The 17,824-nt window shown below is 27.2% G+C and overlaps 3 protein-coding genes across 3 annotated transcripts; 1 reads left to right on the top strand and 2 right to left on the bottom strand.

The window, feature by feature from the left end:
* Positions 1–2,136: 2,136 nt before the first annotated feature.
* Positions 2,137–3,021, bottom strand: LOC129607747 (uncharacterized). Its single transcript, XM_055518921.1, has one exon. The coding sequence runs from the start codon at positions 2,979–2,981 to the stop codon at positions 2,247–2,249; it is 735 nt and encodes a 244-aa protein (XP_055374896.1). The 5' UTR covers positions 2,982–3,021; the 3' UTR covers positions 2,137–2,246.
* A 562-nt stretch (positions 3,022–3,583) lies between these two features.
* LOC129607673 (uncharacterized) lies at positions 3,584–9,344 on the top strand. The gene is made up of 19 exons (XM_055518825.1): positions 3,584–3,738; positions 3,811–3,952; positions 4,020–4,295; positions 4,385–4,455; positions 4,517–4,670; positions 4,737–4,888; positions 4,980–5,130; positions 5,218–5,384; positions 5,458–5,569; positions 5,635–5,714; positions 5,794–5,950; positions 6,007–6,161; positions 6,215–6,365; positions 6,474–6,643; positions 6,732–6,944; positions 7,006–7,153; positions 7,214–7,383; positions 7,466–8,349; positions 8,406–9,344. Exons 1-19 carry the CDS (start codon positions 3,724–3,726, stop codon positions 9,130–9,132), a joined length of 4,095 nt encoding a protein of 1,364 aa, XP_055374800.1. The 5' UTR covers positions 3,584–3,723; the 3' UTR covers positions 9,133–9,344.
* A 125-nt stretch (positions 9,345–9,469) lies between these two features.
* Positions 9,470–17,702, bottom strand: LOC129607773 (uncharacterized). The gene is made up of 2 exons (XM_055518947.1): positions 12,156–17,702; positions 9,470–11,402 (listed from the first exon to the last, which is right to left on the bottom strand). Exons 1-2 carry the CDS (start codon positions 17,598–17,600, stop codon positions 9,594–9,596), a joined length of 7,254 nt encoding a protein of 2,417 aa, XP_055374922.1. The 5' UTR covers positions 17,601–17,702; the 3' UTR covers positions 9,470–9,593.
* Between the last annotated feature and the right edge of the window lie 122 nt (positions 17,703–17,824).

Raw genomic sequence — 17,824 nt, 5'->3', positions numbered from 1 at the left:
TAGAAACGTATGTAATTTAAAATAATTTACAATTTTATACTCATAACATGTAAACTGTAAGTACTTGTATGAAAATATAGGTAGGTACTTGACTACATATAACTGAGTTGTATTCTTTTAGAAGGAATTGTATTGTAGTACCTACAATAATTTTTACCTACATAAATACAAAAAAAATAAAAAACAAAAAATCATAATCCAAAGAGCAAACGCTAAAAAAAAGAGAAAATTGACATAAAAATATAAGCAAAAATGCTAAAAAAAATTTGTAAATAGCCTAGGAGGCGCTTTTGTAAAATGAAGAAAAAATCAATGCAAAAAACTTCAACTAGGAAAATAGTGTACAATTAATTTTTTTTCGTAAATTTTGTTTTTTCTTCAAAATTTTCCAAACTAAAAATTAATTACAAATGGTTATTTTTAAATCTTTATATAAAATTCTTATAAACTTTATTTAAAAAAAAAAATTTAATCGCCACGTCTACATAGACTTTAAACTTTTGAGGTAAAAAAAAAAATCATCTTTCTTTTTTTTTTTATTTAAACAGAACGAGCACAGCACTTCCAACTTTTTTCCCTTTTTTTTATATCTAACGATTTTTTTTTCCTTCTTTTTTTTTTATTTGTTCAATTTTTTATTCTCACCCAGTAAGTTTATTAACACTATTATTTTTGTTGTTTAAAACCAAGAGATACACACATATATTTTTGTTTTCCAATTAAAAGATTATTAAGATTAAAAATATTTTGATTTATTTTTTCCCGTCCCAAAAACAAAAGATTTTTTAGATATAAAAAAAATTCCTTAATTTTTTTTTATATTAAAAAAAATTCCGCAACTTCTTCGTAGCAAAATTTTTGACACAAGACAGAGTAAAATCGAATAAGCGAAAATCTTACAAAAAAATAAATAGCAAAAAAAAAAGAACAAAAAATATAATTCTTTGTATGAAAAAAATACCGAAATGACATATTTGACAATTATAAAAAATTTTAATTCTGATACAAGTATTGCCGCTATTTAAATCTACTACACAGTATAGTATTTAATTACAGTTATAATAATATTTAGCAATATTCTACTTGGCACGTCTTATATAAAGTACGTTAACATATTTGTCGGATTATGCTGGATATATTTTGTTGTCAACAGTTGCTGTAATAACAAAACACAAATATATGACGAAATACAAAAGTTGCTATAAAAGTAACTAATCAGCAGCATTTTCAAAATTTGAGTTAATGGAAAATTCATTTCTTCATCTTATACATTTTCTTCATCACAGACATCTTTCTTTCTTTAATTTCCGTTTTTAACTCAGAACAAGAGCAGAACAGTAAAACCAACTATTCAGTTTTCTGTAAATAAATGTCAAACACGCTACAAGAAAACGGGTGATGTCAAAAAAAAACACCAGTGGCAAAATTAAAGGAATTTAGGATATTTTACCACCGGTGGTTAAATTTGCAGCGATACTGACCAGCGCCATTTAGATTTATATGTGTTATTAGACATTTCGAAATTCATATTTCAATTCCATCACTTCTTTTATTTTATGGTTCTGTCCGTTTAATATAATTTGAATATTAAATGAAAAGTGGAATAAAACTGGAGTTTATACTTTGCGGCAGAGAGCATGAAACATAGTGCGAAAACAAAAAAAGAAATAAGGATAAGTATTAATTTAATAAAACTTTTTCCATCCTTGAAAGAAATGTTGATAAACATGAACTGAGCCACATACGTAATGACATAATCCCGGCTGACAGCAATACTTTTGTTTGTCAACCATTAATAATAATGCAAATATGCAATATACATATGTATAATTTTGACATTACATTCCAACCGGTTTGACACTTTTGACGTATTTTCTGATTACATTCTCCTGAAAACAAAATCAAAACATTAATAAACCCATGTATATAAAAAAATTATGGTGTGCAAAAATTTACTAAGATAATTTACTTTCAGACATTTTAATATCAGAGTTAATTTATACCGACATTTTAATACTAGAGTTAATATTGCATTAGGGAGAAAAACCCTTCTATTAAAATAAGATAGAAATAAAAAGTTAAGATTAAGTCGCCAATATTGCTACATATGTACTATTGAAATCACAAATCATGAAATAAAATATAAAGTGAGATATTTATTTGATTAATCTGTAATTTGGTACATATTTTATACTAAATTTAAAGGGCTAAGAAATTCCGATTCCCTCGCAAAACAAAAAGACAGATCACTTGTTTACTATAGAATAATTGGTTTGCCTCGATATTTTTTTCAAATTCCAATTATTTTTTCTTCGTAAAATAGTAAATTCATTGTCAGGTTCTACAAATTGAAATGGAGATCCAGATATACCTTTGTAGTGATATACTCGAAATTTTTTCCTTTCATTCCAATGTCTTATATCCTCTTTATTTATTACACATTGCGGGTCTATTACAGCTAATTTAATTTTTTCCAAATGGGATAAATTTTCACTAGGATCTGAATCAAATTTTCTCCTTTTTATCAGTGGTTTTTTTTTTGTATATAATTCAATGATATCACTCTTTTCAGGATTTATAAAACTATCGCATTCTGTTAACAACTTGACCCCGTTAACAAAGGACTGAGATTTTTTAACTTTTTTAATAGGAGGCAATTCAACAAATTCAAATTTATTTTCAATCATATTTGATAATTTTTTCGCAACAAATTCTTGCATTGTTTCTGAAATTTTCAAATGATCTTGTTCAAAACATTGATTTTCCAAATATCTTTGGGAAGGTATGACTTCTTTGATTGTTTTTGACGGCTCATTACATGTGAATAAATTGTTATTTTCCGATAAATTTGGATGTACGTCTTTTGCATCTTGAATATTCCTACTTTTCCCATAAATATCATTAGGTAGAAAATTTGTATCGACTGCTTGCAAAATATCCTTTATTTTTCTATCATTTATTTCATCTTCTGAACTTGACATTTTCAAGTATTTTATTTCTCAAAATAATTATCTTATATTTTGTTTTTATTTCTCATTTAAAACAGGGGTGTTCCGTATAAGTGTTACCAAAAGGTTTGCTTATAGTTGTATATATATTGAAAGTTACGCAGCACTTTTATTTGACAATTAAGTGAGTCCATATCGTGACACAAACTAGCACTTTTGGCACTGTCGATATAAATTGTTTTTTCGGTCACTCAAATATTTTTTCACAACACATTTGTCTAGCAAATTAAGTAAATTACTAAAAAAATTCTTTAGGAGTATTAAAAATATTCACAAGAATTTTCAGATATATGGTAAATTCTTAAACGTCAAATTTTACAAAATCTGAGTTGTCTGAGTTTACGAATACTCTACTGCGTTTTTATTTTAAGTCAAAGTTTAAATTCTTAAACGTTTAAAAAAAGTCAATTAAGCGTCAAAATTGCAGATTTTTTTTTTTACATGCAGACAGTCTGGACGTTAAAGAATTTGCGGATAATCTAGCTTTGTTTTTCTATGACGACAGCAATAAGTGACATTGACTGACACATGAAAATAGCACAAAAAAATCAATCTCAAAAGTCAAAATCAAAACGTTGCTTGAGTGTAGGACTGTTTTATTAACTTGATTGCTGAACGCTGATCCTTGTAATTAAAAAAAAAATATATTACAAACAAAATATATTATTTTAAATAAACATAAGACATATGAGTCCATTTTTTTAATCTACGCGATATGGCTTCATCCTGGGTAAGAATGGAAAGTTTTTTGAATGTGCATTTTTATGAAGTTAAAAAACAAAACAAATTTGAATATTTCCAGGATAAAAAAAGTATTGATGTTCTACTGAACTACCTGAAAGATAATGAACACATTTATAACCGTCTTCATCCGATGTATAAAACTTATAATGTTATTACAGAATGCTCTCATTTAGCTAAAATGTTCGATCCACCAAAAAATTGTGAGATTTTTATTTTTGATAAATTAATGTTAACAAAGTCTTATAATTTTAATGTTTTTCAATTTAGGTAAAGAAGTGCTGGACAAAATAACTTCAATTAAAAATTTTTTAGCAAAAAATAAAAATTTGCTAGAAGAAGGAAATATGATTATTGAAGATCCTCAATTTTTTAACAAATGCTCTTTTATGTTTTCGGCTTTATTTGGATATTCCATTGGAACGAGTTTAAAAAGAAAATCAGGAAACAGCGATAACTTAAAAGAAAAAAATAAGAAACCGAAAATGGAAGATGTCTGCACGACCAAAAAACAACAGCAAAAAGGTTTAAAAGGCTCCGATAAGGGTATGATAATGTATTAATTTCTATTATAAAATTTAAAAACGATTATATTCGTTTAAAAAGTGCATTAATTCATATTTTATTAAATTTAGTTACCAATACTTTATCGAGGAACCTACGTTCAAATAATATCACCGAGACTAAACGAGATGATCAAAAAATTGTGAGCATAAATTAATTATAAGTTTTTTAAATCGCTTCTAATTTTATGTACCTATATATAGGTTGATGAATTGGAAAGAAAGGAGTTTATAGATGTTATTAATTTTATACGATATAGACCATATTTATGGGACAAAAAACACCCCGCTTTTTCTGAAAATATCAATGACAAAGTTCTGGAAAACTTTGGAAACAGTTTAAATCCTCCATTAACTGGTAAGAAAACTACAATATAATTATGTTCATAATGAGAAAATAATTGTTATTGTTTTGGTTTTCAAGCTACTTTGATAAAACGAAGAATTCTTGCTTTGAAGAAACGATATCTTGAAGAAAGTAAATCCAAACGTGCAAAGTGGCACCTATTTAAAGAATGTGGATTTTTCTCTAAAGATGAAAGCAGTTATAATGATCCACCGCGAAATGGCGACGAGGTTGTAATATTAAAATTTACAGAATCTTGTTATAAGTTCCCATAAAATTTTTAACTAAAATTTTTACTTTTATGCCTAAAAATACTTTAAGATGGATCGCAACAATGATGATTTTTATAGGCTTATATTATTTATCAAAAATAGACCATACTTTTACGATTCAAAACTTCCAAAATATAATTCAAAAATTAAAGACAAAATTTTAAATGAGTTTGGAGAAACGTTTGATCCTCCTGTGTCTAGTTAGTATACTAAAGAATTTAATAAAAATCTTAACATTTCATGTACAAGAATTTGACTTGAAAAAATTAAAAATAAAACCATTTCAGTTTCTTACCTAAAAAATCGTATTGGCTTAGCAAAAGCAGAACTTTTTAAATTTTTCGATGGTGAAAGCTTAACAATTTCGGAAAGGTTTGAAGAATGTGAAACTTCCTTCAAAGAGGATGATGAAAATAGTTTAAAATCAGACACTTTTGATGAAACACATCCAAATGTAAATTACACATTACCACTGTTATTGTTATAAAATCAAAATAAAAAATATGTAAATTGTTTTTTCTTTTTAGCTTGAAAGCGGACCAGAGCAACTTGAAAATGAAATATATTTAGAAAACAGTGAGGAAAATATTTTTCCTCAGACAGGTTATGAAACCAATGATTCTGAAGAAAGTATTATTAGTAAGTAAAATCTAAATAAACAAGAATACATTTCTTAATAGATACATATATTTTAATAATTTTAGCTGTTTCCGATTCAAAAAATGTTAGTTCAAGTGAAGATGATAGTGACGACGATAATGAAAGCACAGAGAGTTACGATGATGTAAGATAAAATATTAATTGCCTTAGTTTTATCATTCAAAAAATAACCAAATGTTATATTATACATTACATTATTCAAGACAAATTACATGGAAAAGCATCAACTTTTACGTATAATAGAATTTATACGCTTTAGAACATTTCTGTGGGATAGTGAACATCCTGCTTATCAAAATGTAAACTTTAATAAGAAAATTTTAAAAGCTTTTGGTGAAACTCTTATCCCTCCAATGTCAGGTAAAAATGAAAATCACAAATAATATTAAAAGACAATTTTAATTAATATTTTTTAGTTGATTCCATCCAATATCGAATCTATTACTTGGAGAAAATGTTTTTCAAAACTTTAGAAGACAAGAATTTTGATTGGCATTTGAAAGACGAATGTAATTTTTTTTTGAAAAAAGAAAGTAACACAAGTAAAACAGAATCACTACAAATTGAAGAGGTAAAAAAGCATACAATCTTAGAGAAATTACAAAATATTTATTTTGTTTGTAGAAAATGGATGAAAACGATATACACAAAATCCTTCAGTACATTAAAAATAAACCGTATTTGTATTATGAAAATCATCCACTTTACAATGATTCCTTGCTTAAGAATAAGACATTAAAATCATTGGGTGAATCATTAAATACTCCTACATCTGGTAATTAGTAATTATAATTTATATAAGAGTATTTTATTAAGTTAACTAACCTTATAAAATATTAAACATAAAAATTTATTAATGTATGTACTTAATAATTTCTTTCAGAAATTGATCTCACAAATCAAATAAACTATTTGAAACAGAAATTTCTAAAGACATTAGAGCAAAACAACATTCCTAAATGGAAATGGTTTAAACAATGCAAATTTTTTATTAAAGATAATGCAGATCTAAATAAGAAATTTTTAAAGAGTGACAAAAAAGGCACTCAGATTGTAAGCGATGCAAATTTATTTTAAAATACTTTTTTTGTTTAAGATTTCATTTTAAAGGAAAAGAAATTGTATAAAATCTACTTTTTAGATTAACACCGCAACTCAAAACAAATCGGCAGCCGTTTGTACACCCCAAATGGACACCGGAGATATACAACAGCCGGAACTAATTTCAAAAGAAGATTCACAAAACCTATTAACAACACAACAGAAACAAAATAAATCGGATTCAAAAAATTCATCAAAATTTTCTGAAAATGTAACAAACAGTGATGTTTGTAAGAATGAAAATTTCGAATTGGTAAAGAAAAAATTTAAAATTATTAAATTGAAGAAATAATAATTTTTTGTTAAATTTATAGAACAATGACACTAATATGCACAAATTCCTTCAATTTCTTAGAGAAAATCCTTATTTTTATGATTCAAAGCAAGAAAAATATACACATTACACTCAAGGGAAGAAAATATTAAAAGATTTTGCGAAATCTTTGGACCCTCCATTATCTGGTAAAAAAATTACAATCAATATTTAATTAAATTTATTAACAAAAATATAAAAAATTTTAGACGCTGTTTTAAAAAGCAAAATAATTTATCTTAAATTAAAATTTTTAAAGTCTATAAAAGAAAATAATAATCCCAACTGGAAGTGGTTTAAAGAATGTGAATTTTTTATTAGAAATGATGAAAAATTAAAGAAAAAATTTGAATCTATTGTAAAGGCGGAGAACATGAATGTAAGAAAGAAACTTTTTCGTTTAATACAAATTAAAAAATATTAATTAATTTTATAACTAAAATATTGAATTAACCTTTTAGCATAATAATAAATCTCAAAATGACTTGAGCAACGAGGTTATTGTGGAAAATGTAGGTATTAATAGAGACATCGGTATTCAATGCAATTTGTATGAGGAACTGCTGGAAGAAAATCTTAAAAGCATCAAATTAAAAGAATGTGAATGTTTAAAAGAAATCTTAGATATTATAAAATCTTTTAATCCAATCGACAAAAATTTTTCATTAGAACCTGTTACAAACAGTGATTATTCTAATAATATTGAAGATGATACTTCAAATTTGAAGGATGAAGAATTTTTAAATATTGATCTTGAAAATGTATTTAAAGGTTTAAAAGATTCCGCTGATGATTCTAGTGATTATGGCTTAGAAGAGATTCCATTTCCAAAAATTGTACATTCCAGAAAAAGAACAAAAAAGGATAATTACAAATGTGATGAGTGCCCCATAATATGTACATCAAAACATTATCTTGCAAGACATAAGGAGGCATTTCATTTTCAACACAGTCTTTTATGTTCAAAATGTGGGAAAACTTTTCCAACACATCGTAGAGCACAAGCTCATGAGAAACGGTGTCGAGTTTCTCGAGATGAAAATCTATTTTGTTATCTATGCAAGCAACTATTTTTATCAAAAATTGTATACGAAGATCATTTTAATGTAATTCATGATAAAAAAACTCCATATGCTTGTGGTTGTGGTCGAACGTTTAGCAGGTACTCCAAACTTGTACATCATTTAAATATATTTCATTGTAATATCGATCTATGTACAATACCACATTATGTATCTAAAGAGTATCTGAAATCGTTTATACAAGGAAATGATGTAAAACCAATTGATTATCAAAATTGGTGTAGAATATGTAAAACAAATTCATGTAATAGAAAATCATATGTGTAAGTTAAATTTATGTAATTAAATTGATTTCACTAATATTTTACTTTTTATATAGATCTCATTTTAGAAAAGATTTTCATATGAAAGCTGAAAAAAAATGGCTTGAGGAATTTGGTATTAAAACATTTCAATGCGAGATATGCGAACATAATAAGAGTTTATTCAATGATATTGCAAGTTTAGTAGAACATTGTTTACAAATACATCGTAAACATATTCATAATGATTTTTTTGAAAAACTTGAAAATATTTCTTCTAATAAAGAAATTTTAATAGTTCCACCGACTGATCTCCATAATATTTATTCTACTTGCCATATATGCAGTAGAAAATTTTTTATGGGTTATTTTGAAGATCATTTTAATGAAGAACGTCATATACAATTGGGGCAGAAATGGTTACAAAAGTACAATATTGAGGAGATACATTGTAACTCCTGTTTTAATAGTTTTGGAAATTTACTTGACTATTTGTTACATAATTATTCCAAACACAATGAAGTACCAACTAATAGTATACTAAAAAATATTGTGGGTGAACAATCACTTGAAAATCCAGGAGAAAAATTGGGTAAAATGACTTATAAATGCTTAATATGTGATAGCAAACCACTTCGAAAAGGTACTTATATTATCCATATGTTACGTCATTATCCAGAAAAATATATTCAATGTTCTTGTGGAGAAAAATTTCATGCAGTCCCAGATTTAAAAGTTCATCAAAAATTATCGGGATGTGTTGAAAGAGGTAGTAAAATACCAAAATTCAAAGTAAAAATTTAAATACCTACTTTGTTTTGCATGTCTTGATACATTAATTATTATTTTAAGTTACACGAGTTGTTATAAAATAAATTTAACAATGTAACTTTATGATTTCGTAATTTTCTAGATCTTGTTTAAGGTATAAAAGAAGATATAAATTAGTAATACAATTTCAATTTTCCGAATTTGTACTAAATGTAAGTTCTACTGCACATGTATATTGTTAGAAGTATTTACAAATTCTTTCTTACAACGCTGTAATTACTTTTAATAAATCCAATAAATATAACTAAATCACGATTAAATTTTTATTTAAAAAAATAATAGATATATCAAAAAATATAATGCTAATTACTGGCGATTCAAAAATATTTAATGACTGGTTCTGCATGTACATATAATAAATCCTAAAACTACTTATAATGTGTAATAACTACTTATAATAAGGAATTAACTATTTTATTTTATTTTAAAAAAAATTAATTTTTCTTCTGTAACTGTGAAAGAACATCCATTAAAAATTGATACCTAATATTGATTTCATTTTCTAATCTTCCAGTTAATTTTTTTGCAATTCTATTCATTAATTCTTCGTGTAATTCAAAACCTAACTTTACTTCTTCTAATATAATTTTATCCTCTTCTCTTGTCCATTGCTGTTGTGTTTGTTGAATATCGCAAATTGATGTATTTTCGGAGTTTTCAGTTTCACATTCAGATTCGTTTGATTCTGGTTGATTTTCAGAACCGCTATCTTGATTTTTTAATTTAGTTTTCTGAATTTTTCTTTTCCTTACTTTATTGGATTCTTCTAATTGATTCTCATTGATTTCTTCTTCACATAGAGCTTTAAGTTTCCTTGCAGTTGCAAAAACATTTGATTCGTTATTCAATGGTTTTTTTATTAAATTGTTCGGTACAGATAGCGGAGATTTTAAAAAATTTTTTTTTGGAGATTTATACTTATCTTTGTTGTTGGGGCAAGACATGGTTGTTGTTCGAGCAAATTGTTTTTTTGGTGAACATTTGCCATCTTCAGAACGATTTGCTTTATAAAAATGCCCAGTAAAATTTTCTGTAGCGTATAAAGAAGGATTTAATCTAACAGCATGCATGCGTAATGTTGCTTCATCACAAAACTCATATTTTGGATGTTCTTTTATTTGATCATCGTCTTCTGACTTTTCATTTTCACTACTGTTTGTATAACTGTCTTTAACTCTTAAATATTCTTCTCCAAGTTGTCTTATATCATGAACGCATTTCATTTTAGATAAGGGTTCATTATAAATTGAGCTTTTATCAAGCTCATCATTTGCATGTTCAGCCATGAAAGATAATTTAGCTGGAAGCAATAATCTTGACCCATAAAATATTCTACCATTAAAATACTTTAATTGACATGATTGCACATCTGTTGGAAAATCATCTATTAAATCTTTTAGTTGTAAAGTTTCATATATTATTCCATTTTGATTTGAATCAATTTCTTTCAGATTCACAGTTTCATTAATTTGTAAAATACTTTCGGGAGGTTTTTCACTTGGAAATACTTGCAAAAACCAGTCAATAAGATATTGATTTCCTTTCAAAAGTGGTAGAATTTTGCTCTTAATTTTATCTAGTGTGAGATCATTGTCCTCAGATAATTCATTTAAGCAATTATAAATTTTACGAATTTGTGCTGGTTGTTTATTAAAATATATATTTAATTTATTGATAAAAGTGCTCATATTTGTAACTATGAAATGCTCAAAAAATTTTCCAGCTTGATAAGCTTCTGTTGGCTGAAGAAATGTCAAAAATATTTCAATTAAATCTGGATGATTTGGAAGGAAAAGTTTTTCTAATTTTTGATATAAACCAACAGCATTATCATTCTCTGGATCAAAAGATTTCAAAATACTGACAAATTTTTTAAATTTATGTTCTTTTCCAGAATTAACAAATGTTTCTTCGACCTTTTCAAAAAAATTATATGCATAAATTGCATTTTTCTTCTTAATATCCTGATCATCTGGATTGTCAGCTAATAACATATGCCTTAAATTTTCTTTTAATCTATTTGCTTTTTTCAATCTAGCTGCATCCTCGTCATGTTTGCTTTTTTTAATAGGAAGTGCTGTGTTTGGATCAAGACAATCTCCTTCTAATTTAGTTTTTTTCAAACTCATATTGAAAAAAGAGACTGTAATATTTTGTCTTAAATTCTTTTCAAGAAAAAAATACTTTTTCTCAGCCGATTTATTTTGTGTACATGAAAATTTGATAAATAATAAATTATTGGATTATGATGAGAGTCGAGTAGTGTCTGTTTTGCTAATTTGGATAAATCAGCTGTAACAGCAGGATTGCAGAAATCATAACAAATTTACTCATCACTCTCAGTGTTGTCGTTTCTGCAATGTCTTGTATAGTAAATTTCTAAATTCACTCAATTTTCGAGTGGTAAAAAACAAATTTGCTAAACAAGTTCCTTTCTTGGGTTACTTCATGTCAACCGCACATTAGCATAAATTTAAATTTAATCTCAAACAGGATCGGAATATAAAAATCTGTTGAACTTTCACACATGATTCTTTTATAAACTTTACGTCAAACTTTTGACAGCAAGTCCAAAAAATAGTTCACTCCATTTTGTTTTCAAAAATTTGGCTATAAATCTGATTTATTTTGATATCAGACTTTGATTACACATCAGTTTTTCATCAAATTTAGATTTAATCAAAAATTTCATCTGTTGTGTTACCACCTATTTTTACCTATTAAACAAATCAAGGAGTTATCGGTGCAGTCAAAGCATATAAAATCGTACTACCGGTAACGTGTGAGTAAAATGATAACAGGTAAACATAACACCCGGCCATTTTTAAATCAACGGTTGACATAGATTTCGCTTCCTCTTACCGCTTGAACTTTTGAATTGGTCATTATGTGGATATTTTATAATACGTGGTTATTTCATATATTTATCTTAAATTTTAAACTTAACTACGTATGTATGTATGTATGTAAATACATGTAATTTTTTTTATTTAAATTCTTTCTTTATTTTTTAATTGCGACAATAAGTTAATTAAAAAACTATATCTATCATTAATTTCTATTAAATTTCTGTTAGGTAATTTTTCAGAGATTGATTTTATTAAATTTTCATTTGTTTCAAAATTCAAACTTGCTTCTTCTAAAATTGTTCGATCTTCATCTCTGCTCCATTCTAATACACTTGGTTTTTTATTTTTGATTAAATTCTCATCACTTGGTTCTACATCCGTACAATCTGAACTTTGTTTTATACCATTATCGTCGTTACTTTTATTTTTTTTAAAGATTTTTTCATTAGCTGTCTTGTCTTTTTTCAATTCAGTTTTAATAATTTCTTTACTTTTATGTATTGCTTCATTTTTCCTAGAATTTTTGCACCGTATTTCTTCATTTGAAAAATTTAAGTCCTCCCTTAAGTCGTGTGATATCTCTTCAATTTTATTTCCATTTTCATTTAGATTTTGATGCACTGGTTCATCAAACAATGACTTTGTAGAATTATCTTCATTAACCAAAAAGTTTTCTTCACATTCTGCTAAATTTTCATTTTCATTGAGTGAACTCCTTTCACTTCCATCATTTGCCCGATTGTTAAAATTTTGCGATGTGCTTTTATTATCGTTATTATTTTCGCTATCTAAGCTAATATTCTCAATTAAATCCTTGATATTTTTAAATTTACATTCTTCCTCCGATTTTTTATTATCGATTACTACATTATTTTCGACAATATTACGTGCTCTTTCAATATTATTTTTATTCAGTTGCGAATCATCTAAGCTAATAACTGCAATTGTTTTATTATTTAATAAAGAATTTGCTAAAGAACAAAGGTACCCTGGTAATAATACTTTTGAAATTGATGTTGAACGAGCATCAATATATTTTAATTCAGAGGGTTGAAGCTCTGATAAATTGCTTATTAAATCGCTCACTTTAAATGTGATACTAGTTTGACTGGAACGAATATTTGAATTTTCCTCAAGGTTTTCTTCAACGAAAATTTGCTTTAACCATTCTTCTAAAAACTTGTCACGATTTATAAGTGATAATAATTTTATTTTTATATCTTCCGTTTGTAATTCTAAATTTTGTTGGTCTAACTCCATTAGACAGTCATAAATTTTTGGAATAACTTCTTCATACTTTTCAAAATATCGATTCAAATTTTCTGCAAAATTTTCACTATTTGATATCATATAGTTTCTAAAGAAATTACTTGCTTCAGACGCTTCAACTGGCAAAAGAAAATGTAGAAATATTTGCGCTAGATCAATATGGTCCGGTAAAAATATTTTTTCCATTTTATTATAAAACCATAAAATTGAATTATTTTCTGGATTAAAATTTTTTAAAATAGAAAGAAATTTTTTGAATTTCAAACCTTTTCCAGAATTGCAAAATTTTTCTTCCACTTTTTCAAAGAAGTTTTTTGAATTGATTATAGATTCTGATTCTTTACTTATATCAAAATTTTTTGGCATTAAAATTTGTACTAAACTTTCTCCAAATGTGCTTATTGTATCCGAAGATGATTCTCCATTTTCAATTCTTGAAACTTTGAATTGTGTAGAATTAGGTAAACAAGTGTTATGACATAAAATTTTTAAATTTTCAAGAAAATCGGAATAAATTTCAATTTTTTTAAAATGTATAAAACATTTTTTTAAAAATATGTTTTTGTATTTGTTGCACATTTGATATAAGTATTTCCAATATCGAAGTAATAAATTTTGTAATTTATTTCGCAAACATTTTCGATCTTTTAAGCGTTTTATAATTCGGAATGATCGAAAACCATATCTGGAACGTCTAAGAGAAAATTTTAATCCTTTATTTTGTAACTTAAATAATTTAAGTAAACGTTTCTCTTTCTGTTCATGCGTTGGTACTGAAATTTGAGATTGCAAAGTTTTCTCCGATATAAATATTTTACGTACGTTACTGTTATAAGCTATTGATTCTGATGATTTGGTTGTTTCATTTTTATTTGGGGCTAAAGAAAAATAGTCAGTTAAACGTTTTTGATCAGTACTCTTATCTTTTACTGAATTATCTATAGTAAAATCATTTTCAGGTTCTATGTTTTCTATGATTTCATTATTAGTAAACTCATGAACTTGCACAGGATTAGAATTTTCTACATTATTTTTAAGGGGATATTGAACATTTAAATGATTTAAATAACTAGCATCGTCTCCAAATTTAAGATCTAAAGGCTCATGTATTTTTGTAAAAACTTGAGAATAATCTGTTGTAGATGTTCTTCTCTCCATTTTTGTTACAAGTGCTGTAGAACCATTATTATTATTATTATTGTTTTGCATATTATTTGGTTGAAAAATACGTTCTCCATTATTATCATATTTACTAGGATTTTCTAGTACATAATTTAAATTAATAATTACATTTTGTCCATTCGGTTTTTTATTTTTTAGTTCTCGTGACCTTTCTTTTTCTTTTTTCCTTTCTCTTTTCTGATCTTTTCGTTCTTTTCTTCTTAGTTTTAGATCTTGTTTAGTTTTTGCCCATACGATTTCGTTAGTAAAATTGTTATTACCTTTTTGTTTTATATCGTTCTTGTTTTCAGATGCGTCAAGTTCTGTGGCGAATTCCTTCCACAACATTGGTAATTGTTGTTTTTTTGCTATCGGTGGTAAAATACAGTTAGGGTCAAATGGTTTTATCAAATGTTCAAATGGGGGTGCTTTTCCTCTTTCGTTAAAATATTTAATTGGATTATAGTTATCACTTTCTAATTCTTGTTTATAAAAATCATATAATCGTCTACCAGATTTTCCAGTCATAATTTCATTGGAAATTTTATCGCAAGCCAATTTAACTGCACTAGTTTTTTTGTGTGCGTTTTTTAATAAATCTAAAACACCAGGAAGATACTTCTCTAACTCAAATGCTAAAAGATGAGATTCTACCGGCGCTAGATCATGATAATCAGCATGACTACTGCTAACAAATGGTAATCTTGGTAAAAATTCTGGATATAAAAAAACATTACTTTTTAACACTAATTTCATAGTTTTAGGCGGAAACTTAATAATTCTATGACTACGAGGTCTTCTATTTAATTCAATCCGTTCGATTTGATGGTGAACAAAATCCATAAAATTTTGATTTTCTTCGTTTTCTTCAGATAATTCGACTTCCCAGCAGTTTATTAGTTTGATAGCATTCTTTAAATTCCAGGCATTGAAAGCTGAGTTTTCATTTAATGAACATTTGCTTTCTAGGTCTAATAGCAAGTCTTTTTGCGATTTAGCTTTTTGCCAAAATTGTGGATGACTGTAAGTTTGCAAGTAGTTTTGAGTTAAAATTTGGACATGAATTCGCAACTGCTGTTCAAAAAGTTTCTTTTGATCAGAGGTAAATCCAATTTGTGTACTGTCGTAGTTGTTGGTTAATGTTGCGAAACGAATATTATTTAATGTTGTATTGTACTTCCTCTCATAGAACATTTTATAGTATTTTTCTGCAGATTTATGTGCGTCACCTTTCCACATTTCAAAAAGTTCTGTATGAGAAATGAATCCTGACTTAGTCCGAAATGATGATCCGTATAATTTTGGCTGTGGAATACATGTAAAATCGCTCGTCAAATCTACAATATCGCTGAATGTTGTTGTGTTTGCATTCAAAGTTGCAATTATTGGCGATTCATTACAAAAATTGTTGTTCTTGGGGTTTATTAAACTAAGTGATGAAATCGGAACTTTTTTGTAACAAGGGGGACCACCGTTTGCAGGGTAAGCTATTAAGGTTACTACACGTTGATGTGACCCTATTATTTCATTATTTACGGATTGAGGTTCAATACTATATGAAGATATAACCCTGGATGAATAATTTTCATTATTCTCATATGGACATACTCGAGCGTTAGGAGATATACAATTTACCAGTGTTGTACTTGAACGCATTGGAGTATAGTTGGATTGACTGTTAATATAACTGTAATCAACAACTTTTGCTTGTGATAATTCTTGTGTTGCTCGTATTGTTCTTGCAGTTTGGGTATTAATAAAAGGAGTAGACATAACATTTGGAGAAAATACTGAATCATTTTGATTATTTATCAAATGTTCATTCACCTCCTGACAGTTTTGAGACACTACTCCAGTTGTATTGGAACTTACAGTAATTAAGTTTTCAGACCGCACTGGTTCATTCGCCATATCCAAATTGTTATCTGAAAAATGTTCATAGGTTGGTGATGTAAATATTGGCTGAGATTTAATACAAAATTTGCTTTTTTTCTTTTGAGGACTTTTAGTCACTGATCTTTGAACAATTACTTCATCTGATATTTTCCTTGGAGTTTCAAGCTCAGGTATATCTTCAAGAAATACGCCTTCTTGTATTAAACCATCAAACAGTTCGGCTACCAAGTCACTCAATTCTTTTTTAGAAATATTAACCTCTTTCAGTTCTTCAGCATCAATTGGAATTTTGTCAGCAGCAACATACTCCGGATCTTCTGGATCATCTTCTTCTGCATTTGCTGTATGATTTAATGGTTTTGAAAATTCATTCAAAAATTGTGCCCATTCCTGATCGATTTCGTTATCGATTTCATACATGTCTCTTGTTATATCAGGTGGCATAAAATTTGATTCGATAGCTTCAATTGATGTTGTTTGTAAACATAATTTTGATCTAGTCCTCTTAGCAATTATCTCATCCTCTTTTGTTAATCCACTAGTAGTTCTCTCTCTTGGTATTTTGAATACTCCATCACTGGAATATTTTTGTGATGTTGATTGAAACTTATTGGGAGATTCAGCCTCAGAACAATAGCTTATATTTGCTAATGGTGTTCTAGGTTGTGAATCGAGATCTGATGTTGTTGTATTAAAATCATCTTCGGAATAAACATAATCTTCTTCTTTAGGTTCATATTCATCATCTTCGTCATCAGTGTTCATTTCTTCAGTTATTAGGGCTGTAACTTCTGGTTCTGGTTCAATTTCATTTAACGATGGCAAACTAACTGGTTTTTTATTTAAAGCTTTAGCTTTTGCTCTGGTTAATTTTGGTGTACTATCTATACTTTTATCATCTTTTGAGGGCGTTGAGTTCCCATTTTTAGATGGAGTACTTAGACTTTCGTTTTTATTCAGTTCTTCTTCTTGAAGCTTAACAAGGGCTAAAACATGATCATTTCCCACAATTTTCCTTAGAAGTTTTTTAACTTCTAATGGGGATAGATTATTTCGTTTTGCACATTCTCTCAGCTTTCTTTCTAATGAAATATCAATTTCCGACTCCTTTTCCGATTCCAAATCAATATCATCGTCTGAAGGTGGCCTTTTTCTTTTTCGTACTTTGCGGCACCGGGATTTTTCTGAATTACTTTTCTTTTCAAAGGATGGCGATATACTTTTCCGGTTTTTACTAAATGATGCATTTCCTTCAATATCTGCCATTATTTTTATAAATACTTTCAATATTAGCTCTCCTTACAATAATTTAATAAATTGTAATATTTATAATACATACTTATTTTAAAAGTATATAAAATTTCCCAAAGTTTGTTTTGTTTGGAAATTGACAATTGACATTTCTATCTCAGAAAAAAATTTTCTCGGTTATTGCCAAACAATAAAAAAAAATCTCTAAAAACTTTCAAAATTATACATTTTACACACTC

This window comes from Condylostylus longicornis, unplaced genomic scaffold (assembly GCF_029603195.1).
Source record: "Condylostylus longicornis isolate FDR11 unplaced genomic scaffold, ASM2960319v2 ptg000028l, whole genome shotgun sequence".
Taxonomy (NCBI): domain Eukaryota; kingdom Metazoa; phylum Arthropoda; class Insecta; order Diptera; family Dolichopodidae; genus Condylostylus; species Condylostylus longicornis.
This window is presented reverse-complemented; position numbering and strand designations above follow the sequence as displayed.